Source organism: Heloderma suspectum, chromosome 8 (assembly GCF_057233095.1).
Source record: "Heloderma suspectum isolate Gila_16-S chromosome 8, 16-S_ref, whole genome shotgun sequence".
NCBI classification, from domain to species: Eukaryota; Metazoa; Chordata; class Lepidosauria; order Squamata; family Helodermatidae; genus Heloderma; species Heloderma suspectum.
The window spans coordinates 39,682,227-39,707,995 of NC_139465.1; the positions used below are offsets into that span (position 1 = coordinate 39,682,227).

General features: G+C 45.4%; 1 protein-coding gene across 1 annotated transcript in view; it reads left to right on the plus strand.

Annotated features, from left to right (window-relative positions):
- Positions 1-25,769, plus strand: part of NECAB2 (N-terminal EF-hand calcium binding protein 2) — a 307,800-nt gene that overhangs the window by 88,192 nt on the left and 193,839 nt on the right. The window contains exon 3 of the mRNA XM_084812033.1: positions 19,259-19,367. Coding sequence (XP_084668159.1) covers positions 19,259-19,367 — 109 coding nt within the window. The remainder of the gene's footprint in view (positions 1-19,258; positions 19,368-25,769) is intronic.

The following is a 25,769-nucleotide window of genomic DNA, read 5'->3' on the forward strand; positions in this document are numbered from 1 at the left end:
TAGGAATTGCTCACTTCTTGTTGAGGTTCCAGATATTTTTGTGCAAGCATATTTACTGACTGCCTCGTGAGTTATATTGATATAGGAAAGATTCCTATGGATTCCTGCATTGAGCAGTGGGGTGGACTTGATGGCCTTGTAGGCCCCTTCCAACCCTACTATTCTATGATTCTATGAAAGGTTATTTATCATTAATTACATTTATATCCAGTGATTCCTCCCAGGAGCTCATGGTAGTATACATGATCCCCTCTCATTTTATCCTCACAACAACCTCTGAGGTTGGTTAGGTTGAGAGTTGGTGACTGGCACAGGGTCACCCAGTGAACTTCATGGCTCTGTCAATATTTGAACCCAGGTCTCCTTAATCCCGTTCCAACAATCCAACCAATGCACCACTGAAAGTTTGAACAATCACTTTGAGCAAAGTTTCTATCATTAAAAGACTTGCAAGATTCATAGGAGCATCTTATGATTTGTCTGGAAAGGTAGGAAAAATATCACAATCCTCTTCTAAGCCTCGAGAAGTACCTGTGGCTCTGTCACAACTGCCAATGTGGACATTAAAATAAGTAAGATTATACCAGAGTTTGGATATCTGGATTTAATTGACTCCAGTCAGTTAAAGGTTTATTCCATGCTGACTGTATATAATTTCTGGAATCATTGAGAGGGATATAGATACTTGTAAGGAAAGGTGCTTTTATTTAACTCTCCAAAATTACTTGGGAAATCTTCTAAGAAAAGTGTAACTGGATGGTTGATAATATTTAATCTTACCTGACTGTACTATGTGGTTAAATTAGGCCATTTTTAACATTAATTCATTTCATTTCATTTATCCTATTCCTATACAACCCAATAGCCAAAGCTCTCTGGATGGTTTAAAAGATTAAAAAAATTTTTTTTTACTGGTTTTACCCAGTTGTTGTACATTGCTTTGGATCCCATTTTTTCCAAGGCACATGACATGGTACAAAAGTTTTAAGTGAAATGAAAACATAGTGAGAATAGGGAATGCCCTTCCTGAAAGAGAACATGACACATCTGGTGACAGCATTTTTTTTTTCAATAGGTGTTCCATGCATTTTGGGAACACCATTCTGTATCAGTGCAACTACCCAAACTGTACTTTACCTGGAATTGAGCAATGACACTAGCGTTAAACTTTGACGTTCTACTAGATCAGCCTGCCCTAACCTGGTGCTCTCCAGATGTGTTGGACTACATCACTCATCATCCCCAGCCAGCATGATGGGGGTGATAAGATCTGTAGTCCAACACATGTAGAGGACACCAGGTTGGAGAAGCCTCTACTAGATTATGAAAAATCCATGATAACATGGAAAGACAACAGACACAAAGACGGTTTGACTGAAATGATGACAGAAGGGTGCTTAGTGGTACGCTATGTGGTTTTAACTCTAAAGAGGTGCTTGGCTTTTAATATCTGCTTGTGATGTCCAAATGAGGAACTTGGCATTTAATAGGTCAGTTGGGGGAAGGGGAGAAAAAGAGACGTGGTTTTGACAGGCAATGTACGTTCCTTGTTAGTGGCTGACTATGTCATTTGTAATAGGGCAAGTTGCTGTCTAATTGCCATGGTTGCCTGTCTTTTGAAAGTTATTCTCTAATAAAAGCCAGAAAGAAAGATAGTGAGGGAGAGAGTCAAATAAAAGAACTAGAATGATGTAGGAATGGGGGAGAACCTAGTCCAGTTTCGCATAATTTTGCACCCAGTCTTGAACTTCCAAACCAGTATGCCAACGGGAGCATAGTTATCCTTCAAAATTTGCACCTCTCTGAATTCTGCAATGGAGATCTCTGTTGCAATCAGAAAATGCACACAAAGATCTATATATGATAGGAAATAACATTACAGAATGCATTAAATTGGGAAAATTGCTTGGAAACATGTGTATACCAGGTGGCCCAAAAATAGGTATACAGTTGTTTAGAATGTTGATGGGAGGGGGAGAGAATGTGTGAGTAGAAGATGTGTGGGTGGAGTCAGAATGACAGTTGGGAAGAGTGAGTGACAGGGAGTGACAGTTAAATCAGTTGAGTGCAGAGAGTGAGGGGAGTGAGGCCCTTAAGTAGGTATACAGTTGTTTAGTTGTTTGTTTGATTTTTACTGATACTGTGAATGATGGCAGCGAACTTGAGTCAAGAACAAAGAAAGTGGATTCTAAAGCAGTACTGGAAGACTGAAAATGCCAAGCAGGTGTGCACAGTGTGGCAAGAAGCATCTGACACTCCTCCACCAACACGTCTGACAATTTATCGTCTTAGAGATAAATTTGAAGCAACAGATGCAGTGGCTAATGCACCGAAATCTAGGGATGGACGAAAGTCCCTTACCTGGTCCCGCATCTTTTTTCGGGGGGGTGGGGAGGCGCTCCGGTTCTCCCCCCGAAATTCTTGGCGGGTGGGGAGGCGCCCCACCCCTCCCAGCTGAAATTCTGGCTGGGGGGGAGGCGCCCCATCCCTCCCTGCCAGAATTCTGGCCGGGGGGGAGCGCTCTGTCTCCCCGGCCGCGAAAGAAAAAAGTAAAGTGTAAAAAAAAAAAAAACGTGATAGGCTACGTAAAGATTTACGTAGCCTATCACGGCTAGATTTTCAAAGTCAGCCATGATAGGCTACGTAAATCTTTACGTAGCCAGCCTATCACGGCTGACTGAAAAAAAAATGCGTACGCAAATGGCGGCGCCCATGGGCGCCGCCATTTGCGTTCCTTATTTGGGCATGGGTAGTCTACGTAAAGATTTACGTAGACTACGGCGAAAATAAGGGCAACGCTATTTGTGTTGCCCTTATTTTCGCCGTAGTCAAGTAAATCTTTACGTAGACTACCCATGCCCAAATAAGGAATGCAAATGGCAGCGCCCATGGGCACCGCCATTTGCGTACATGCTTTTTTTTTTTTTCAAAGTCAGCCATGATAGGCTACATAAAGATTTACGTAGCCTATCACGGCTGACTTTGGAAATCTAGCCGTGATAGGCTACGTAAATCTTTACGTAGCCTATCATGTTTTTTGGGTTTTTTTACACTTTACTTGGAAATGGTGGCGGCGTCGGCCGGTCAGAAGACCGGCTGCTGCTGCCGCTGCCGCTGCACTGCCGCCACCGCCACTGCACTGCCACCGCGCCACCCCGCCGCTGCGCCGCCGCCGCACCGCCGCTGCACCGCCGCCGCACCGCCGCCGGGACCCGCCGCCACGAGGGACATTCGCGTGAGGTAAGTCCCATCCCGGGGAGGGCGGGGGGCGGAGAATTTCCCCACCAATTTCGGGGGGCCGAATGCGTTGGCATTCGGCCTCCCAGAGATTCGTGGAGAAATTCTCCAACATCCCTACCGAAATCTGGATGTCCTATCATGTCTATGACAGAAGAAAATGAGATGAGAGTCGCTCTGACATTTGTGAACTGACCGAAAAAGTCCACACGACATGTGTATAAGCAGCTATCCATACCTAGAACGTCCTTGCAGCACTTAATGCATAAATTGAAATTGAAGCTGTACCGTCCAAGACTGCTACATGGTCTTCTGGAGGACAACCCAGACCGTTGGTTGCAATTCTGTGAGATGATGCATCACCAAATCTCTAACGAACCAGATCTTCTTGATAAGATCATCTGGTCAGATGAGGCTTCTTTCAAGTTGTCAGGCCACATGGACAGGCATAACTGTGTGTATTGGGCAGATGAAAATCCTCATTTGACTATTACATCTCAACTGAACCAGCCAGGCGTCACAGTGTGGAGTGCACTGTCCAGCGAAGGTGTTGTAGGACTGGTTTCTTCGATACAACTGTGGATAGTAACAATTACCTAAACATGTTACACAGCGTGGTAGTCCCACAACTCAGAACCAGGGCTAACTTCGCCGAACTGCTCTTCCAGCAAGATGGGGCACCTCCTCATTATGCTTTTGCAGTAAGGGACTATCTTGACAACGCCTTCCCACAGCATTGGATCAGACGACGTGGCAGCATTGAATGGCTGCCACGTTCACCCGGCTTAACACCAATGGACTTCGGGGGGGGGGGCATAGTAAAGAACAAAGTTTTTGAGAGGAATCCCTGGACAGTGGATGAATTAAAAGAGTTCATCTCAGAAGCATTTATGGACATTGATACGGACCGGAATTTGTGTCATACTGTGTGCCACAGTGTTCGGGACAGGTTCAAAGAATGTTGCAACGTTGATGGAATACATTTCGAGCACTTACGAGATTAAACAGTGTTAAATAAATGTAAACGTAGTAAACAATGTAATAAAATGCAAATAAACTATACTGTATACCTACTTTTGGGCCACTCTGTATTAGTCAAAAATGCATGCCAAAATACAAGTATTGGGAGAAATGTGCACAAAAATGCATTTTATGAATTTTCATGCAAACTTTAAAAAAAAAAAATTATCAAGTTCAGGATGAACTGAAATTAAGACTGGAGAAGTTCTCCTCTTCAGATTAGAAAAGTGAGAAACTAAAATTGACAGATCTGTCCATCCCTAGGATAAAGCTCTTTGACATTCAGTGTAAACATTGTGGCTTTTGTTTTGCCATTTATATTGTGCATCTGTCTTCATTTGTTAGCATTTGTATTTATTGAGAATTCTGTTACATCTTTGAGCAGAAATCCTGATCACAGGGTTTTAAAACTCCTGAATCAATTCTTGGTCCCCTCAAATGGTTCCTTACATCAGTAGTACCAAATGTGGGTGCATCCACATAGATGAATCCTAGCACTGCATAGCACGATAACCCTCTATAATAATAATAATAAAAGCAGAGGTGTCTCTCCATCTGTCCATCCATCCATCAGCACCAAAATGCAAAGATTGTGAAACCTGGACACCTGAAACTTGGCATGCGTACTAAAGGGGCCCTAGGAGTATGGATATCAGGGTTACTTTGTTTTTAAAATGCATTAATTATTTTAAGGGTACAATCCTATCTAGACAGTTGGCAGCCTCCAAACTCAGAAGCTGCTGAGTATCTAATGCAGGGCAGTAGGGGAGTGGTGGCTCCAAGCTCCAGCCACCCTGCATTTCTGCTAGATGGGCGATTTCGCCTGTCTAGCAGCAGTGTCTCAGAGGGGAAGGAAGGAAGCTGGGGAGGATAGGAAATGGAGTAAGGCAGCCATCCCAGTCTCCTCCTCTCGCAGCCCCCGGGAATGCCCCCTTTTCCCTATCTTCATGCTCTATTTTCCAAGTGTGGAGAGGCATCCAGCATGGTTGGGAGGGGTAGTAGGTGGGGAACACAGTTTCCTCTCTCTGAGCTCGGAACCCTGTCTCCAAGCTCAGAGCCAGGAAACCAACCTATCCTACCCCCCCATGATGCTGTCTGGTGGGCATCAGATTGCTCTCTAAATATGTCCATGTGGTTGAAGCCTACAATAACATCTTCAGCCACCAGAAGCAGACTTCCATAACCAGTACATAGCTTTGCAGCCCATACAGTTTGAAGCCAGAGGAGAATAGTAGGCTGATGGTAGAGTTATACCCCCGCTGTGGAGCAGCCCCCCTTAGGCAAATGGAGTAGATGGACCCCTCCCTCAGTGGGCTATAGGGGTGTACTATGGCAAAGGTACCAGCAGGTATAGCTTCCCTCAGATGGGGCAGGGACAGTGTGTCCAAATCTGAGAACTATGTAACTTTCCCTTGAAAGCTTTGCTATATCAAACTAAGACCTATTCCAACCTAAGCAAAGCCAGGTCCATTTGCTATTAAACAATAACACGAAAGAAAGAAAAGAGTTATAACTATAATTTGAACAAAATGTAAAGTTTTGAAAAAGCAGAGATATCATATGGCAGTTAACTACTGAAAATGAAAAAAAGGCCTCATAAGCAAATTGTGTCTCTGCTGTTACAGTCGTTGGCCTTTGGGGAGTTTCAGAACATCCTGCATTTGTTCCCAGTGAAATGTAGGCAGAAAATGGACTCCTCTGCCTAGCAGCAGCCCCCAAGTGAATGTTTTCCCCATCACCTGTTACTCAATCCTGTTAACTGGAGATGCCAAGGATAGAACCTAGGGATGTCTGCCACTGAGAAATCTGGTTCTTTTTTGACTTGACAGAGTTTCATGGCACGTTTGATTTGATTTGTGTTTGCGAGCTGAGCTGTGGACTTTCCCCCAAAGTCAGGGAACTTGTTTTAGCACTTTTTTTCATAGGTTTTGCGATTTGCATCAATTTCTGAGCAATTTGTGCAAATTTCTAAGCAATTTTGCACAAATTATGGCTGAATTTGTGCAAATTGATTAGACATCCATGAAAATTGCAGAACCTGTAGGAAAAAATGCAGCACAAAAACTGTGGAAAAATCTGGGCTGACTCATTGCAGACCAAGTAAGGTGCTACAGTGGGAACTAGAATGAATTCCAGGGGGCTGAACCTACAAAAATCTGTTGAACTCCCCCACCCCTGAAAAAAACGATTTCTCCAATATCCCTAATAGACCAGGGACTTATGGCTGGTCTTCATCTCTTACTTGTCATGTCAGCATTATTATTTATTTATTTAGTGCATTTTTTAATCCTGATTTTCAGACAATTATTGTCTCCACAAATGGCTCACAACAATAAAAAAGAGGGACAGGCCCTGCCATCCGGCTCACAAACTAAAATGACAAGATACACAAGGGAAAGGAAGGGGAGACAGATCGGTTTTTCAAGGCCAGAAGAAGATGATGAGCTCTTTGAAGGCCTTGAAATGCACTTCAGGCCAGGCTGATATTCCCTTGCTGGTGTTCTTGCTTGAAGTGAGCTCCTGTTCCTCTGGCCAATGGATGGGACCAGACTATTCTGTCACTGTCCTTCTGCAGTCCCAGGACAACTGTCAGTTGGAGCCAGCTGCTCTTTCCGGGAGGAAGGGGAAAGCGAGCTCCTTGCTACTGCTCCTTCTGTGGCCAGTCAATGGGGCAGGCTTGGGAAATCAAGGGGCCTTTCAAATGACTGGATAGTATCAAAAAGTAGGAACACTTACAAGCTATGCACACACACCCAGATTCTTCCCTCTTTGAGAGGTCATTTCCTGTCCTTGGCAGGTCCGGTGCTCAGTTGTCATAGGACACTGCCTTATACCCAGTTAGACTATTAACCCATCTAGCCCAGTATTGTCTGCTGTTAACTAGCAGCATCTGTCCAGCATCTCAGGCAGAGAAGAGTTTTTCCCCATCATGGGCTACTTGATGCTTTTCTTTTCTTTTTAACTGATAGTCCAGGGATTGAATGTGGGACCTTCTGCATGCAAGGCATTTTCTCTACCATTGACAGATGGCAATGTGTACCATTGATACACAGATCATTCCTCCTTTTCCCCCATCAGCCATGACAAAACATAGGAAATAGGTGTCAGAAAGCCTCTAATCATAAACAGATATCATCTTAGTTCAAAGAATGGCAGCTAACTGGTACTGGTCATACACAACTTGCCAGTGATTAAAGAAATTCACTGACTCCCAGTCCATGTCTATAGCAGAATAAAACAAGACTGAATCCAGAAAGTGAAGGGCTTAACAAACTTTACTGAGTCATACAGAGATAGGCTGAAAAACAACAACCCTGTAACTTCAAGATGACTATTTACATGCTGGCCAAGCAGCCAGAAGTATAAAACAGCAAAGAAGATCAGGTCAAGCTACTAACAGAATGAAACCACCACTACTACAGAACATACTGAATATACTAGTCTTTTTACACACACACACACACACGAACGCAGTCTGAAAAGGAAATTTATTTGGTTCCATCTGCGTGCCTGACAACATCCCCTCCCCTTGTAACCCATTTGCACCCCACATGACGGAGTGAGCTCCCGCCTTCAGTCCCAGCTCCTGCCAACCTAGCAGTTCGAAAGCAAGAAATTGCAAGTAGATAAATAGGTACCGCTTTTGGCGGGAAAGGTAACAGTGTTCCGTGTACCTCGGTGTTCAGTCATGCTGGCCATATGACCACAGAAGCGTCTTCGGACAGCGCTGGCTCTTCGGCTTAGAAATGGAGATGAGCACCACACCCTAGAGTCGGACACGACTGGTTGGGGACATCTTTACCTTTACCTTTTTTTACACCCTTAGCAACTGACCAGCACCCAGATCTAAAGCAAACTTTTACTTATTAAACAAGAAAAAAAGTCTGTCCACTACTAGAGAGAAATGGCCATGCTTGACTAGCTGGATATAGAAAGGAAACCAAGCTACAAGTGAAAAAGTACATTGAAGAAGGGGTGGATACTAACCTACATGTCTAGTTCATCAAACATGATTGGCTTGTTCAAATCCATAAGAACATCCAAACTTTTACACTGATTGCTTTGGAAAACAGTAACTAAAGCATGGGTGGGCAAATTGGGGGAGGGGGTTCCAAGGGCCATTTGAAGGGTTAAACCAACCAATATCAAGATACGTGCTGCTGAAAGGGCAGAGTTTCGATCAATGGAGGCTGGTGGCTCTGATTTCAGTGGGGCTGAGAATCCCTTCTGGGTTTGAGTCAGAACCAGCCAGAACTCTAAAGGAGCTGTCCAAGGTGCTGAATCCTAGTCCCAAAATAGGTCTAGCACCTTGGATAGCTCCTTTAGAGTGCTGGCTGGTTCTGACTCAAACCCAGAAGGGATCCACAGCCCCACTGTAATCGGAGCCAACAGTGTTCACTGGTTTAGATGCTTTCATCATGCAGACTTCAGAAGTGCTTGGAATCAATCTTGTTTGAACAGCAAAAATAGTAAAGTTTGTTAGATAACTGTAGTGTGAGTAGGACCTACAGTGATTTAGAAATGGCTGTATGGAGGGAATCAGTTCTGGGTGACACCAGCAGGGAAAAGTTGCTAAGGAAAGGTTGCTAAGGGGTATCTGACTACTTTCAGTTATGTATATCATTAGGTAGCAGCTCACTGCTAAGTAAAGTTTGTTCATGATAATTCAGCCTCTGTGGTTCACTTCATAATCTTGAAAACATCACAAGGTGTCAGAAGACAAACTGAAAATAAGGCTGTGAAGAATGGTCCAGTTGAAGTTCATCCAAGCTCAGTACACATACGGCCAATACGAACATAATAGATTCTACCAAAGATCCGCCAAATTTTGAGTGGCTGCTGACACAGCAACAGATTTGGGCTTCAAACACACTCCAAAATCACACGAGAAAGAAGAGAGAGGTTGGGGAAAACATCCCCCACTCCTTTACCACCCCAATCCTTCTTCCACACTAGAAATGTTTATCAGGAAATGCTCTTAGTTAGGATATGGCTTCTCAGAATTTCCGCAACATAGCTCACCTATGTGTGATTTGCACATATCATCTGCAATGCAATTGCAATCTGCAATTGTTTGTGAAAGATAAACACCTGATTTTTGTCCTTTGTTGTTTGTATGCTGCTTAAAAATTAATTGTGTTCATCAGTTAGCCAGCTTTATTCTTGAGTGAGTAAACTGACCTTTCAAAGACATGGCATCTGTTGTTAATGAATTTCTGTTTTCCAAAAGAACTGGGATCCAAGACTGTAAAGTGTACTATCTTAATGACTAAAATGGTTTGTATTTCAAGACAGTGTGTTGATCCCATCAGGGGTTCTGTTCTCCAAAGTGAATAACCTTCAACAAGACATCAAGTACACAGAATAGAATTCCAACTTTTCCTAGCTGGTGTGGAATTGCCGCAAAATCTGTGTTCTGTTCGGAGTTGTGTCATGTCTCTCTATCAGCATGTGTGAGAATTTTATTTTACTCATTTCCTTTTTCCTCGATGCATTAGAATTTTAACAGGCATTTTTATTTGTTTTTAATACAAGCTGTTTTTCTTCATTGTTGTTGTTGTTGTTCAGTCGTTCAGTCGTGTCCGACTCTTCGTGACCCCGTGGACCATAGCACGCCAGGCCTTCCTGTCCTGCGCTCTCTTCCGGAGCGTGCTCAAGTTCATATTCATTGCATCCGTGATGCTATCTAGCCATCTCATCCTCTGCCGTCCCCTTCTCCTTTTGCCTTCAGTCTTTCCCAGCATCAGGGTCTTTTCCAGGGAGTTTTCTCTTCGCATTAGGTGGCCAAAATATTGGAGCTTCAGCTTCAGTATCTGTCCTTCCAATGAGCACTCAGGGTTGATTTCCTTTAGGATGGACTGATTTGACCTCCTTGCAGTCCAGGGTTGAACCTCTTTCAGCTTGTGGGTCGAATTCAGTTTTGGAGACCTTCCTGGGGTGCATATTCCAGTGGTGGGTGGGACTGAATGAGGATGCGCCAAAGTAGCATATTTTAGCTTAAATGGGGAAGGGGTAAAATATCCAAAATACCAGCATATTTTAGCATGTATTTACCTTCCTGCTTATAACTAAGTCTTAAGAGAGGCATGTCAACCTTTTAGAAGTGGCGGGACATCAGAAGCTAGGACACCACCAAGTGATCAGTATTTGGGGAAAAGTGGGTGTGCCCAAAGGAACTGGGTGGGGACAGGGAAAGGGGTATGGTTATTTGAGGAAGCCAGAGGGCTGTATTGGGGCAATGCCTTACTGGAATCAGCAGAGACTTCAGTGTGTCCTTGCCTCAAACCTCAGGAGGTATGCATTTGATAGCTGTTGTTCTTTTGGGTTGTCAGCCATTCTGCCACGGACACAGCCCACTGCTCTGGTTTAATAACCAGAGCAGATAAAAGGCATTTATTTATGTATTTATTTAATCATTCATTCATTTATTATACTTAGTGTTAAGACTGTGTGGGAGAAAAGTGTGCATTCAGCAAACGCAAAGTAGCACAAACATTAAAAATTAACGAGGCTTCTTTGAAATTCTGTCTCTGTGGGAAATAGTTTAATATAATATGATCTTACAGTGTTTGTGTGTGAGGGGGGGAGGGGGGAGGACATAAGAAGATTGATGCTGAATCAGACCAAGGTCCATCTCCTCCAGCATTCTGTTCACACAGTGGCCAACCAGCTGCCTGTGGGAAACCCACAAGTAAGAATCACAGAGTTCCATAGTTTCTATGTGTGTTTATGTTCCTTATATCTGTGTGCTGTATACTGAAAATAGGAGCTTGTATTTGTATTTGAGTATTTGAGTATTTGAGTTCTCTACCATGGACAAGGTACTAAAGCCTACCTGTGTGCTCATCACTATAACTTTCCACTTCTCTAGAATTTTCTCTGCCTCTCTAATGTCTTCACTGGCTCCTCTTAGTAACCAAAACAAAGGGAGAGAGGGGCAATCCTTCCTTCTGACCCAAAGTATCTGCAAAGACTAGACTCCCACTTCCATGAGTGCAGTGAAGTTGCTTCATGCCTTTGCCTGGTTTTTAGGAGAGTGTTGTTCATGTCCAAATATTGAAGCTATAATAGACAACATACACACAAATGGCAGACAACATGGTGAAACAGTCGCTGCGATGGGCCAGTTCAGACTGCAGATGGAGGAATCAATACTTGGGTGGTGGTACACTGTGAAAAGATTCACCTCATTGACAAAACTTAATACTTTGGGGAGAAGGGTAGGGTAGAATTCTTCTAGAGCTTTCTACACACAGGGAGTGGTTTATATGGTGCAGGGCCAGCTCCAGGGTTGATCAAAATGGTACTCTGTTGGGCCCTTCATATAATGGGGAGTTTCTTTCAATGGTGGGTAGGGGGGGGTGGCTCATGGCTGCCATATTTGTTTCTGACAATGCCCTGGAAGCGAAGTCACTTTGGAGCATTTTGGGGGAGAAATGGCCACCACCGTTGAGGGTCACCATGGTTTTGTGGCAAAAGCCGTCGCCTCCCCAAAATACCCCAGAAGGACTCATCTTTAGGGCATCGTTGGAAACAAAGCATGCAGCTGCAAACTGGCTGGTGTGTGTGTGTGTTTAATGGGCACAGGGCAAGCATCACCGACGGGCCTTGCTGGATCACCAGAGCACCAGCTGCTGCCCAAGGACAGTGACCACTGGTGCTGGGCTGTAGATAAAGGCGTATTCAGTCATGACCATCAGAAGATGACTGGTTGTGAAGAATCGCAGAGGTTTGCTCCGCCCACCTAGCTTCCGCTATAAACATGCATGCTACAGTTGGGGATGGATGAATCAGTTAATTCCCGCTTCCCTCACTTTCTCATTTTTTTCCGTTTTAACTTTGCAAATTTCTCCAGTCTTAAGTACTAGGGATGTTAGAGAATTCTGCCACGGACGCCAATGAGGTGGATTCCCCCCCCCCGGAGTCCATGGTGGAATGGAACAATCCCCCCCCCGCCACCCCGCAAAACTTCCCCAGGACGGATTTTACCTGGTGTCGGCCGTCCGGTCCACCCGCTGCCCCTGGTCTGTGGCTGCGAATGGCTGCCCCGGTCTGCGGCCACCATTTATCTCCCTACTTTAGCTGTGATAGATAAATACTTATCTACATAAGTAAGATAAGACTACATAAAGCCTACATAAGACTACATAAATACTTATGTAGCCTATCATGGCAAAGAGCAGGGACGCAAATACTGTCCGCTACACCATTCGCGTCCCTACTCTTTGCCGTGGTAGGCTATGTAAATATATACATAGCCTATCACAGCTAACGCAGGGATGCAAATGGTGGCCACTACAGCAGCTTCCATTTGCGGCCACAGCCTGGCAGTGGACAGAGGTCTGGCTGTGGGTGGCCCCGGCCGGCAGCTCTGCGGACTTGCCACAGAGCGGAGCCAGCCGGGGAGGATTGCGGGGGGAGGGATGGATCACCTCCCCCCCACTGTGGACGGCCCCACCCAGAACAAGGTAAGGGATTCGTACATCCCTGTTAAGTACAGTTTGTCCTGCATGTCAAGAATGGGGTGGTTTTTTTTAAAAGTTTTTTAAAAATTAAAAATTTGTGAGCATTTTTTGCACATTTTTCCAAATACTTTTTTTGTCAAATATACATAATTTTTGCAAGCAATTTTTCAAATATAATGTGTTTTTAATGTTATTTCCCCCAATATATGCATTTCTGTACTCATTTTTTTGATTGGAGAAGAGTCCGTCGCAAAATTCGGAGAAGTGCAAATTTGGAAGGATAACTGAGTTTCAGTTTGGATAGTGGCTCGAAAGTGCAAAATTAGGTGCAAAATGTGAACTGAACGAATTTCTCCCCCATCCCTGACTACAGCAGTGGGTTTTCGCCATGGGGAAGTGTCTGTTGTACCACTGGGGGCATGTGTGACTCTGACAGACCAAATCTATAATGCATGGCGTTATAGATTTGGGATTATGTACATTTCCACTGAATTCAGAGGAATCATGGCTGTTTGTGAGAAGGAACAGTTTTAAAATGTAATGGTTCATCAGAAAGATAATTTGCCGAGGAAGTTTCTCAACGAGGGAATTCATGTTGCAAGTGTCGCAGAGAGCAGTTTGAAACAGCTTGTAATGAATGTGGGTGCACACATCCAATAGCAATTAAAGTAACTGAATCTCCGCATGTGTTTTTTTTCCCCCTGATGTGAATAATACTGTAAAACTGTAATTGGACTGCTCACTTAAGTCAAGAATTGGAAGAAGGAACAAATTTCTTGGCAGTAAATCCTAATTTCCTGTTTACGTGCTCTGTAAGACTTCACGGTAAGCAAGAACATATACTCCTCCAGCTGACAGCCCAGTTTCCTCCTCCTACCCACTGTCACCGCAGAGGATGTCAGAGGAAGAGGAAGCAGCAGCCCTTCCACTGTGTCCCTGACCTGCCGAACTTTGCAATTTGCTTTTTTCCTCCTCCCTCCCAATCCCTCTTCCTCTTGTGGCGTGTCTTTTAGATTGTAAGCCCACAGGCAGGGGCTGTCTTGTTTCTTATCTTCGTAAACCACCTTTGGAGCCTTTTTGGCAAAGGGTGGGATAAAGATGCTATAAATACATAAATGTATAAAATTAGGGGGATCATGGGGAGTCAAGGCATAGACTCATTGTATACAGATGAGCTGTTCGTGCCTTGAACAGCTGTTGGTTTCTTGTTACCTTCCTGCCCAGGAGACAGACAGTTCAGTGCAGCTTTTCTCAACCTAATTAGGCATACTTTTCTTTTGTCTGTCCTGAACCGACTCCCAATCAGTTTCATTGGGTGACCCTGAGCTCTAGTACTGAGTAAGAGGGAGGAAAACCTGTCTTCCTTCTCTCTCTCTTTCCACCATTCAAGTTGGATGAGACTTTGCATTTTCAAGAGCATTCTGATCTCCAGACCCAAATCAGTGTATCCCTAATAGGATTCAGCCACAGGGCCTTAACGCTTCTGACGCTGCCCATTGGACAGTTCATTTGCAGCATCTGAGAACCTTTCGACATCAAATTATTTCAAGGCAGGCTTAAATGCTTATCCTTCCCATTGCATATCCATACCTTTCTGCTTCTTCAAATTTATTTTTCTGTGCCCTTCCTGATAAGACGCCTAGGATAGAAAGTCTTCCAAATTCAGCATCACTTATCTTAACTTGTACTGGTTGGATAAGCAGGATATTACAGTTGTTCAGCCAGCCAGTCATTTTGGGGGAAAGGATTTTTCAAGACTTTTCATCCGAATTTCCAAGTTCCCACTATGATATTGGCCTGTCTTATCTCACAGAACTGCTTGCATCTTAACAATCCTGCTTGTCTATTGTGCTCTTTCAATGCACAGCTTAATGCTGCTGCTTTAAAAAAATTATAGATATATGATTGAAGGAACAGGTTTTAAATGAGCTTTACACGATGTCAGTGTTAGCACTGAATGCAAACTTTTAATAGGTTGTGGAGTATGCTTAGTGATGAACTTTAAGCTTTTCAGTAAAGGTTTCAAGGGCTTGATACTAACTTAAGTAGTTGATGTTAGTTAGTCATTGTTGTTAGTAGTTGGGATGAGACAATTTCCCTGGTTCTGTTCCTTTGTCATTACTCTGGTTCACTCTGCATTGCTTCTCCTGAGTTCTCCTTAATCAGGAGTGTTTCTCAAATTAATTCTAAAATAAGAGTGTGCACAGTTTTCCACTCTTTCCAAAATTACATAGTTCTTTCAATAAATTTGCATCTCCCCACCATTACCAAGGCACACATGAAAACTGATAAAGCACCGGGCGGGGCGGAGGGGAGCAATCTTGGTGTGAGCATAGGTATGATTGCATCAAGATTCTTTTTCTGCAGTGTTTTACTGAATCACATATGCACTACAGTACACTGGTAAAGCATTGCACAAAAAGTATTTTAATGCAATCAGATGTGATCATCAGAGCCAGCTGCAGGTTTTGGATGTCCACTGGCAAGCTGCTCTCAATGGGCCTCCCTGCCCTATGGCTTAGCAAACAGTAGGGATGTCAGAGAATTCCGCCACGGATCTCAGTGAGGCCAAATGCCAGTGAATTCGGCCCCCCGAAATCTGTGGCGGAAAAGCCTGCCGCCACCCCGCCCCCCGCAGATCCCCCCTGCGGATCCCCCCTGGGATGAGACTTACCTGGGGTGGATGTTCCGGGTGGCGGCGGCTCTGGCGGCGGCTCCGGGGGCGGCGGCTCCGGCGGCTGGTCTTCCGACTGGCTGCCGCTGCCGCCATTTGCAGTCTGGAGGGGGGGGGTTGTTTTTTGTTTTACAGGGACGTGATAGGCTACGTAAAGATTTATGTAGCCTATCATGGCTGGGTTAAAAAAAAAACACGCATACACAAATGGCGGCAGCTACGGCCGCCGCCATTTGCGTTCCTTATTTTTCGCCGTCTTAGTCTACGTAAATATTTACGTAGACTGTTGCGGCGAAAACAAAGGGGAATGCAAATAGCATAGTGGGCGCTATTTGCATTCCTTTTTGATTCGCCGTTTTAGCCTACGTAAATATTTACGTAGGTTAAAACGGCGAATTAAAAAGGGACGCAAATAGCGCCCACTACACTATTTGCATTCTCCTTTCTTTTCGCCGTAATAGTCTACGTAAATATTTATGTAGAGTAAGACGGTGAAAAATAAGGAACGCAAATGGCGGCGGCCATAGCCGCCATTTGCATATGTGGGTTTTTTGTTTTGTTTTTTTACCCAGAGCCCTCCGCGGCCGGAAATCCAGCTGCGGACGGCTCTGGCCTGGGCTGAGCCTGGCTGGCTGCTCCATGGAGCCGCCGCGGAGCACAGCCGGCCGTCGAGGATTCTGGGGCAGAGGAATGGATCGCCTCCCCCCCGTTGAGGATTCTGGGGGGAGGGACGGAACGCCTCCCCTCCCACCATAAACATAATCCACGGAAAGGTACGTGACTTTCGTACATCCCTACCAAACAGGTGGCCAGGGTGTAGCCAGGCAGGAATGAGTGCTTCAGGGGCAGGAGCATTGGAGATCACCTGCATGCAAATGTGTTTCTTTGGTTTTGTCAAGCATAGCTCTTTCTTACATGGGGGGGCATAGTCCCCAAAGAGCGAGAGAGAGACTAGTTTAAAATAACAATCAATTTACTCTCTTGCAACAGCACAGCACCATCACTGCTGCCATGCTGATTCATATTTCTAGGTGGGCAACTTTAGGAGGTCCTGAGGGCATTTTTGCAGGTACCCAAAATGGGAGGGGGGAAATTTAAATGCTGTCTGGAGCTTCTACAGAATGCCAGGGGTCAACATTAACTTGCTAATAAGCTCTTTTGATCTTTGGGTGCTCCATAGCAGTTCCAGATGCCATTTCATTTGCAAAAAAATTGTGGGTGGTGGGGGTCACACTGGGGACTCAGGGGTCTCTGCAGGCTGCCTGTGGTCCACCACTGCTCTGGGTCCTTCATTCTTCACCTCCAGCAGACTGACAGGGCATGCACCCCAGCGGTGCATGAACACCAAATGTGCAGAAGATTCCCCTCCCCCCCCCGAAAAAAAAGGCAGTGGGAGAGAAAAGCATCTGCACCTCTCACATGGCAACCAGGGGAACAACCCCCCAAAGCCGCTCATGCAGCTTTCAAGAGAGGCAGCTGGGTTCCATACTGAAAGAAAGTCAGGGTCACATACTCTACCCCTTGCTGGAATGTGGGCCTAGTCAGGCTTCAAATGAGGAAAGGCAGTTCCCTGCCCCTGTTTTAGACTATAGGGCCAGGAGGGTCATATTCTTATTTTCTATGTGCCGGCAGATTTTCATATGCAACTTTATCCAGTCGTATGATGATTTCATCCCCCTAGCTGTGGTCTGAAGTGGGGTGGCACCTGTATCCAATGATAGGGTCCATGAGGAACATGGAACCTTGGCTTGACCTTTAAAGGAACTGTACCTAAGTTTCTTAGGGTGCAATCCTGTGCATGTTTAGACAGAAAAATGTCCTACTATTCCCAGCTTTCCCCATGCTGGCTGGGGAATGCTGGGAATTGTTGACTTTTTTGTGCCCTTAAACACTGTTCTCCTCAATCCAGATAACTCATGCACGAAACCAAGGTAATGTTTTCTGAAGGAAAAACATGCCCTTGATGTGATTAAATAAATGATACTTGCTCATATCTCGATGTGCTAAATATTTCCAAATCAGTCTATGAATATGAATAGAGCACACATATGCACACACACACACAGACCCTCTCCCTCTGGCTTGACTTCACAATGTAGTTTTAAAGATGCCCTAGTAAGAGTTACTTTGCATTCTCATCTGTACCGCTCCTTTCTAGTTATCTTGAACAACGAGGAGTGGAAAAGACGTTTACGGTTTTCTCCATCAATTTACCAACTTGCTTTTAAATGATCAGTGTTAATGACTTTTCAGTGCTGATACCTTGAGAATATATAAAAAGGTAAAGGTGTCCCCAACCAGTCGTGTCCAACTCTAGGGTGTGGTGTTCATCTCCATTTCTAAGCCGAAGAGCCAGCACTGTCTGAAGATGCTTCCGTGGTCATGTGGCCAGCATGAATGAACACTGAGGTGCACGGAATGCTGTTACCTTTCCCACTGCAGCGGTGCTTATTTATCTACTTGCAATTTCTTGCTTTCGAACTGCTAGGTTGGCAGAAGCTGGGACTGAAGACGGGAGCTCACTCCGTCACGCGGCACTCAGGTCTCAAACTGCTGTCCTGCCGACCTTCCAGTCTGCAGTTCAGCATCTTAACCACTAAGCCACCGCTGCCCCATTAATATATATATAAGAATATATATATATTGATAAAGAAGTGCACATTGGGTGGAAATGCATGTTGAGTTTTGGGTTTTTTTAAAAAAAAATCAGGACTGGCAAGCAACGTTGTCACTGCTGTTTTAACTTCTGACAAATTTAGACGTGGATGTCAGGCGTGGAATGGCTGTTGGAGAGGAGAAGAGAAAGGTTCATTGTGTGCTTCACAGCTAAAGTATACCAGTGCTGTAGTAGTAAATTCTGACGTGCAGGAAGAAACCCATTGTGACAGTCCCCATAGCCACACTTCCAAAGAGAGTCCAAAAATCCAGGCTGCTGTGCTGATCCATATCAACAAAGTGGCTCTTAGAAGTTTTTCTCTCCATCAGGAGCATGCCTTTTGTAAAGCTGAAAGGTCTGAATTGCCCATTCATGATCAAGCCACCACAAAATACTTTGTATTACAAAAGGGAGCAGTGTATTGTTGCTGGGAAAATCCATTTCCCTGCAGCTGCTGTGACTGAGGATTGCAGCTAAGTTCTGAGGGTACAAGGGATTCATCCCTGCTAATACAAAAAGGGCGGATGCTGCAGCCTACACCATTGTGCAAGACCATCTAAAGGGCATTAAGGATGCCGTCTCATGGGCTGCCCCTCAATGATAGTGAGCCCCCAAACTCAGAGGCTGATGAGCATCCTACACAGGGTGGGAGAGCAGCGGAGGTGATCTTTGCTTCTTGGTCCTCCTGCGCTGCATTTTTGGCTTTTTTGCCCATCTAGCTGGGGCATTTCAGAGGGAGAGGGAAGGAGGGTGGCAGAAGCTCAGGATAGCTCATATCCTGGCCTCTCCAGTCTCCTCCCCTCCCCACCCATTGAAACGCCCCCTTTTCCCGCTCTCTGTGGTCAGATGTCTGACCTCAGAATACAGCCAACACAGTTCTTTCCTCACTGGCTGCAAGGGGGAAGGGGAGGGGGAGGGAGGGGGATCTTTGATTCTCACCTCTGAGGTTGGAGTGCTGTCTCTGACCTTGGATCGGGGAATCCAAACTACCCTATGAACCCTGAGATGCTTTCTAGGGACCATGGGATTGCTCCCTAAATCCAGGGTTTAAATTACCAAGCTACACCACCGGCTATGGCCCCTGGCATTTGCCAATCTTGCCGCAAATTGGTCTTACTGCATGGGTCATGTTTTTTTCCCCCAGTGCCTCTGTGTTGCATTTTTTTTTTTTTTTTTTTGCAATCTGTTCTGTTTTATTGCTTACAGATGATGGGAAGCTGTCCTTGGAGGAATTCCAGGCCTTCTTTTCTGATGGGACTCTTAACGAGGAAGAGCTTGAGAAGCTTTTCCATACCATTGATTCTGACAACACCAAGTAAGTCTCTCTCAGATTCCTTATCTGCTCTGCCCCATTTGATTATTCCGACAAGCATTTGTCTTTTAAGCTGTTTTGTTTGCTGAAATGAGGTTTAACAGCTGGGTGCTTTTTGTTTGTTTTATGGATAGATTTTGAATTGATTCCCTTTTAGGTCTTAATTATAATTTTGTATTTTATCTTATATTTTATTCTTGTTAGCTGCTTTGAGCAAATAAAAAAGGAACTCTTGTTCACTTCTTCCTGGACTAAGTGAGCATGTAAATGATAACAGAATGACCATGTAAAGTTCTGTGTGCAAAGGTGATGGATTGGGAAGGCAATATAAGTGGCAAGGAAGTTTTGTTGGACATCAAAGGTACTTTATGATAGATAGCACCCAATTAAAAACAATCTGTAGATTTCATATAAGCTAAATTCCAATCACGGGAAGATGGCAATGGTTAGACGATTATATAGGGTGGATCCAAGATCTGCCTTTCACAAGAGAAGAGGACACTCACAGAGGTTGGGAGCTGCAATCCGACAACTTCTGGAGAAGCAAATGCTGCCCACCCCTGTTTTAGACTCACAAATGCTTCAGTTTTAGTTTTCTACATGAGCTTTCATAGAACACCGAAACATGAGTTTCATCACATGCAGGAATAGACAGAAGCAAGGTTGGATGGATGGTACTTATAGACAGGTAGAGAGTGAACATTACATTTTAATTTGAAGGTGTCATCCACTCACCACCAGCACCTCTGTCTTGTTCGGACCAAGTTTTAGTTTATTGGCCTCATCCAGGCCATGACTGCTCCCAGACCATGACTCCGCAATTCCTCTGCCTCCCCTGAATCAGATGTAAAAAAAACAAGTAGAGCTGGGCATCAGCTTGATATTGGATGATGCCCAAAATTAGATGACTTCACCCGTTGCGTGATATAGCTCAGGGATGTGCAACCTTCAGCCTGCAGGCCTCATCTGCCCTGTGGAGGTTCTGCATCCAGCCTCTGGGAGCATCGTTGGGTGCTTCCAAGGGGAGGGGATTGGGATTGGCCTCCAGGGACTTGGCTAGTGCCAGGAAGAGGAGTTACTCTTCCTGGTGCCGGCCAAGTGGCTTTGTGTCCCCACCCCCATGGCACTGCATGAAGCCAGGGCCCTGGCCAGTGCTGGGAGGAGCGGCTGTTCTTTCCAGCACCAGCAGAGTCCCTTTCTCCATGCTGTGAGAGGCACAGCACTCCAGGGCCTGGGAAGGGGTACTTCAGCCTCCCACGACAATATAGTTCTGAACCACTAATATAGAAGTTAAGCAGCAGCAAGGAAACAGCCATCCAGTGGAGGGTGGTGGCTTTGATTTCAATGGGGCTGTGAATCCAATCTGTGATTGAGTCCAAACCAGCGAGAACTCTAAAGAAGCTATCCAAGGTGCTGAATTTATCTTGGGGATCTGTTTCCACATACTGGATAGCTCCTTTAGAATTCTGGCTGGTTCTGACTGAAACCCAGAATGGATTCACAGCCCCACCAAAATCACTGCTACCAGCCTTCACAGGAGCCAGCTGTACTAGGATATCTTGGGGGGGGGGGCATGGAGAGTAAGGCAGCAGAGGAACGAATGTGGGATACTTGGCAAGGGGCTCCAGGCACCCTTAGGGGCCACAGCAAACGCCTGGGGGTGGGCTCAGGCAGCTTCTGGGGCACAGGTTATGCACCCCTGGTTTAAGAAGTCTGGTTGGTGGCAAGCTCCTTGGGAGACAGGGATCTTTTTCTTTTCTTTTCTTGTTTTGCTTGTAACACTATGCAAAACACCATGTAAATGCATGGCCCTGTAATAACAGCATCTTGAGGTGTGCACCAAAATTACGGGCTGCAGAAGACGGTCATCCAATTATCTCCCAATTCCCTCACAAGTTTGTGTTTCATTTTGTTTGGGGTTTGTTTTTTGTGTTTAGCTTTGTCACAAGCAGGGACAAATTGCAACCCTTCCAATCAGCAATGTCAGATGCAGGATTATTTGTTAAGGTTCTGGTTTTGGAAAAACCAATTATTTTTTTAAAAAAGTGTTGAGCTGCTATATTGCTAGTGTTCAAAACATCCCTCATTTCAGCAAGCTGGGAGTTTGCCTTGGGTGGATATGATGAGGCCATGAACGTGATCCAGTATTGCAGCAGACCTCTTGTATTGCTAATGGAAATAGCTTTCATGGCTGGGTATTTGTTGTTGTTTTTTTTACTTTTTTGCCTGCTTTAAAAAGAAAACTTCTGCATGTCCCCTTCTCTCTCCCCCTCTCTCTCTCTCTCTCACACACACACACACACACACACCTCTACCTTTACTTACCACTGATGAGTGCCACACATGTACATTTGAGTGCTGGCTCCTACATTAAAATAACGGCTTAATATTACGGGTGGGAGGGAGATCCAGACTGCAGCCCGTGCTAATCAGATGTCTGGATTTTAGGTATTAGGTAAAATCCAGCAGAAGAACAGGAAAATGAGCAATGCCCAGAGGGCTTTTGCGTGAGAACTGGGGAATAAATGGGGGCTTTGGGGTGCCAGATTGTAGGCATTTTATCTCTGTGCTTTCTTATTTAGGCTGTGTTCCCACAAGACTGGCAAATGAGAGGACGTTGGGTCTATATTTGATACGAGCAGCTACCAAATACGAGCAGGTTTTGGAGGGCCCTCTGGCAGGAAACCTTCCATGGGCCCCCGCCCTCAGCCGGCCTGCCTTCTCACCACCACTGTCACCCGCTGCTCTCGCTCCTCCTCCTCTTCCTCATCATGGCTCCGACTTGCTTGCTTGACAGGCAGAGAGCCAGGGAGCGAGGAGGCCGCAGCGTCTCCTGCTTCTCCTCTCGCTCCTCCTCCCCACCAGTGTTGCGTGGCCCAGAGCCAGAGGCAGGTAAACATGCACTTTGCAATGGTGAAGAGGAGGAGCAACACCAGGGACACTTGTCACTGGGCCGGGGCGTGGGCCCTTGGCAGGTGCCCAAACATGCCTATCCTTGGCGCCGGCCCTGAAAACAAGCTACAGTGTATTATTTGTTTGTTTACTTATGTCGTTCATGATCTGATGGAGAAGCCCTTCTTTGCAACCCAGCATAGGCTGAGGTTACCTTGGCTAGTACCAGGGAGGGCCTTTTCTATGGCTGCTTCCCAACTGTGGGATTTTCTTCCCAGCCTCTTCATCTCTGACTTTCTGGCCAGGATGTTGTCATTTACTGAACATTTCAGTAGCCTATTTAGGTTGGCATTTTATCCTTGGCTTTTAATCCATCTCGTTTATGCTTTCGTGTGTGGGGGGGGGGAGGGACTTTATTTCCATGTTTTGTGTTTCGTTCATCACTGGCCACCTTGAGTGCCGCATTTGGGGGGGGGGTGTTCAGTGGAACAACGGGGTATACATTATCTTAAATAAATAAAATAACTCTCTCCCCTGGTAGAGCTTGCAATCTAAATTTTGACAGTGCGGAAGACAACTGAGGGAGGAGAAGGAAGGCAGAGACAAGGATACTGAAGGCATGAACAGGAGAAAATGCAGATGTGAAGACTTATGCTTTGTTACAGTGGGGGATGAGAGTTACAGAGTCAATACAAAGAAAGTTTTTTATATCCCTGGAGTCAACCTAGTCAAGGGATAGGCAACATGGTGTCTGCGGGCACTAGTGCACCCCCAGACATCTTTCTTGGTGCCCATCAAGGTGCCTGACGCCTCCTACTTTTTTCTTTTCTTTTTTAATAAACACATTTTCTTACTTGCCGCTGGGGTTGCTTTGAAGCAAAGTGAGGTTCCCCAGCTGCTGCCATGTTATATTTACAGTATTTGTATATTGCTCCAAAGACCTCCAAGTGGTGAACAGCAGGCAGGATAAAGAATAAAAACACAATGTTAAAGTAATTCGAAATTATTTACAAAGAGACAGAATTCTGATAAAACCAAGTTTGCTAAACCGCGGCCAGTCACTCGAGGAAGGCTTCCTGAAACAAGAAGGTTTTCAGGAGATGCCAAAAGCGGCACAAGATTGGGGCCTGCCTGACCTCTAAAGGCAGGGACTTCCATAGGAAGGGGGCCACCATACTGAACGCTCTTTTCCTGGTGGACTCCAGCCAGGACATGGGTCCATGTGGTACCACCAGGGACATGCCCTCTGATGATATCAGTGACTGGGTGTGCAGGGGGGAGTTCATCCCTTGCAGGGGACCCTTGGAGGAAGGGAGTGCCCTGCAGGGGTGAACTTTGTCCCCCCTGTAATAGTTTTGATAAACAAAACACTAGGATAAAGCCTAGGAAAGCAGCCAAGTTAAGTTCAGGTGTTATGTCCATTCAAGTGATGAGGGGGCACGTGATGAGGGGCCTGCTACTTCTTACCCCTCGGTTGCATCACCATGACCTTCGCCATCTCTATGACCATTTCCATGACCATCTCCATCCCCCTCCAAATCCCCTCCATCCCCTGTCCATCTCCATAGCCCTCCATCTCCATCTCCATCTCCATCCCCCTCCATCTCCATCCCCATCCCCTCCATCTCCATCTCCATCTCCATCCCCTCTCCATCTCCATCTCCATCCCCTCTCCATCTCCATCTCCATCCCCCTCCATCTCCATCTCCATCCCCTCTCCATCTCCACGCCCTCCATCTCCACGCCCTCCATCTCCACCCCCTCCATCTCCACCCCCTTCATCTCCATCTCCATCTCCATCCCCCTCCATCTCCATCTCCACCATCTCCATCTCCATCCCCCTCCATCTCCATCTCCATCCCCTCTCCATCTCCATCCCACTCCATCTCTACCCCCTCCATCTCAATCTCCAGTCCCTCTCCACCTCCGTCCCCCTCCATCTCCATCTCCATCTCCACCCCCTCCATCTCTATCTACAGCCCCTCTCCATCTCCAGCCCCTCTCCATCTCCGTCTCCACCCCCTCCATCTCCATCCCCCTCCACATGTAGGTAAAGTGAACCTCTGCAGGACAGGGTATTCTCTACATTGTTCAGGCTCCTTGGACAGTTTGGAATCTTTTTCTTCCAGGCGGGGAGGTCTGTCGCTGGGAAATCTGGTTCTTTTTTGACTTGATGGAATTCCACAGCATGGACAGCTCGATTTGCATTTGCAAGCCAAGCTCAAAGCTTTTCCCCAAATCCTGGGAACTTTTTTTGCACATTTCTTTTCCACTGGTTCTGCAATTTATGCGAATTTCCAAGGAATTTGTGCACATTTGGCTGTAATTTGCACAAATTGCTCAGTCCATATCAGATTTTGTGCTTTGTGGAGGGTTTTTTTTTACGTGAAGATCCATGTGTATTTCATGCATATTTTTCCAGTTGTCCACATCTTTGAAATGTACGCATTCTTCTCCCATTGATGAAGGCATATTTGTGCTCATTTTTCAAAAGCGTGCATATTTTCATATACATTTTTCAAATTGATGCATGCTGTCAAACACATTTTTTGGCTCCTGAATCACTTTGCAACTGCACTTGGACTACAGATTGCATCCAAGTCCGTGTTCAGTCTGGAACGTGTGAACTGAGTAAATCTGGTCAAAAGTGATCTGAGTAAATCTGGTCAAAAGTGAACTGAAACAAATTTCTCCTGGATCCGTAATTATTACCCACTTTTGTGGAAACACCTGGGCCCATTTCTGAACCAATGCAATGTGAGCTGGTGGGAGGAGAGCTCACCTATCTGTTGCAAATATGTGCATCCAACCCCAACACTTCCTTTTCTGCAGGAAACCTGGACATGCTACTGAGTAATGTGTGGGAAAGGCCTTAAGATTCTAGAATGTCTAACACCTTGCAACCTAGAGATCTTGGCAAGCCAGGCAGGACAAGATGCATTGCTTGTTGTCTCCCTGTATCTGCTCAAGGATGTGAATCTTCTAAGAAATATATAGGTGGCAACTTAGCTCAGGTGACAGTCCATCACCAAGGGGTGCAGCTGTGGAAAAATTTGTTTGTCCTCATTTCCTCAGTTTCTTTGAGTCTACTTTCCAGCCTAGGCTACCTTCCGTTCTGTCAGAAGCAGAGGCATCACAGCACCTTGCAAACCAGAGCACATGAATTCCCCTGAGGAAAATGCAGAAATACAGTGTTTGGCCCAGCCCATTCAACCCTAAAGACAAAACTTATATTATTTCAAAGCAGCCAACCTTTGGGGAATTTGTCTGCTTACTGGAGCAAAGCTGCAGGGACAGGACAGACGAGTTCAATAAAAAATAAATTTTTAAAAAAACATATCAGAGCATGTCACTGTTCCCCACTAATTATCTCTTGCGCAGGCTTGAGGTAACTTTAATTGGTTTGTTTTTGTAAAGGGTGCGATTGTTACCCAGAGTGCATTGTTGTTATAATCTCTCTTATCCATTCTCAAGGAACTCCTAAATTTTCAATAATATATTGGAAGATTGTGA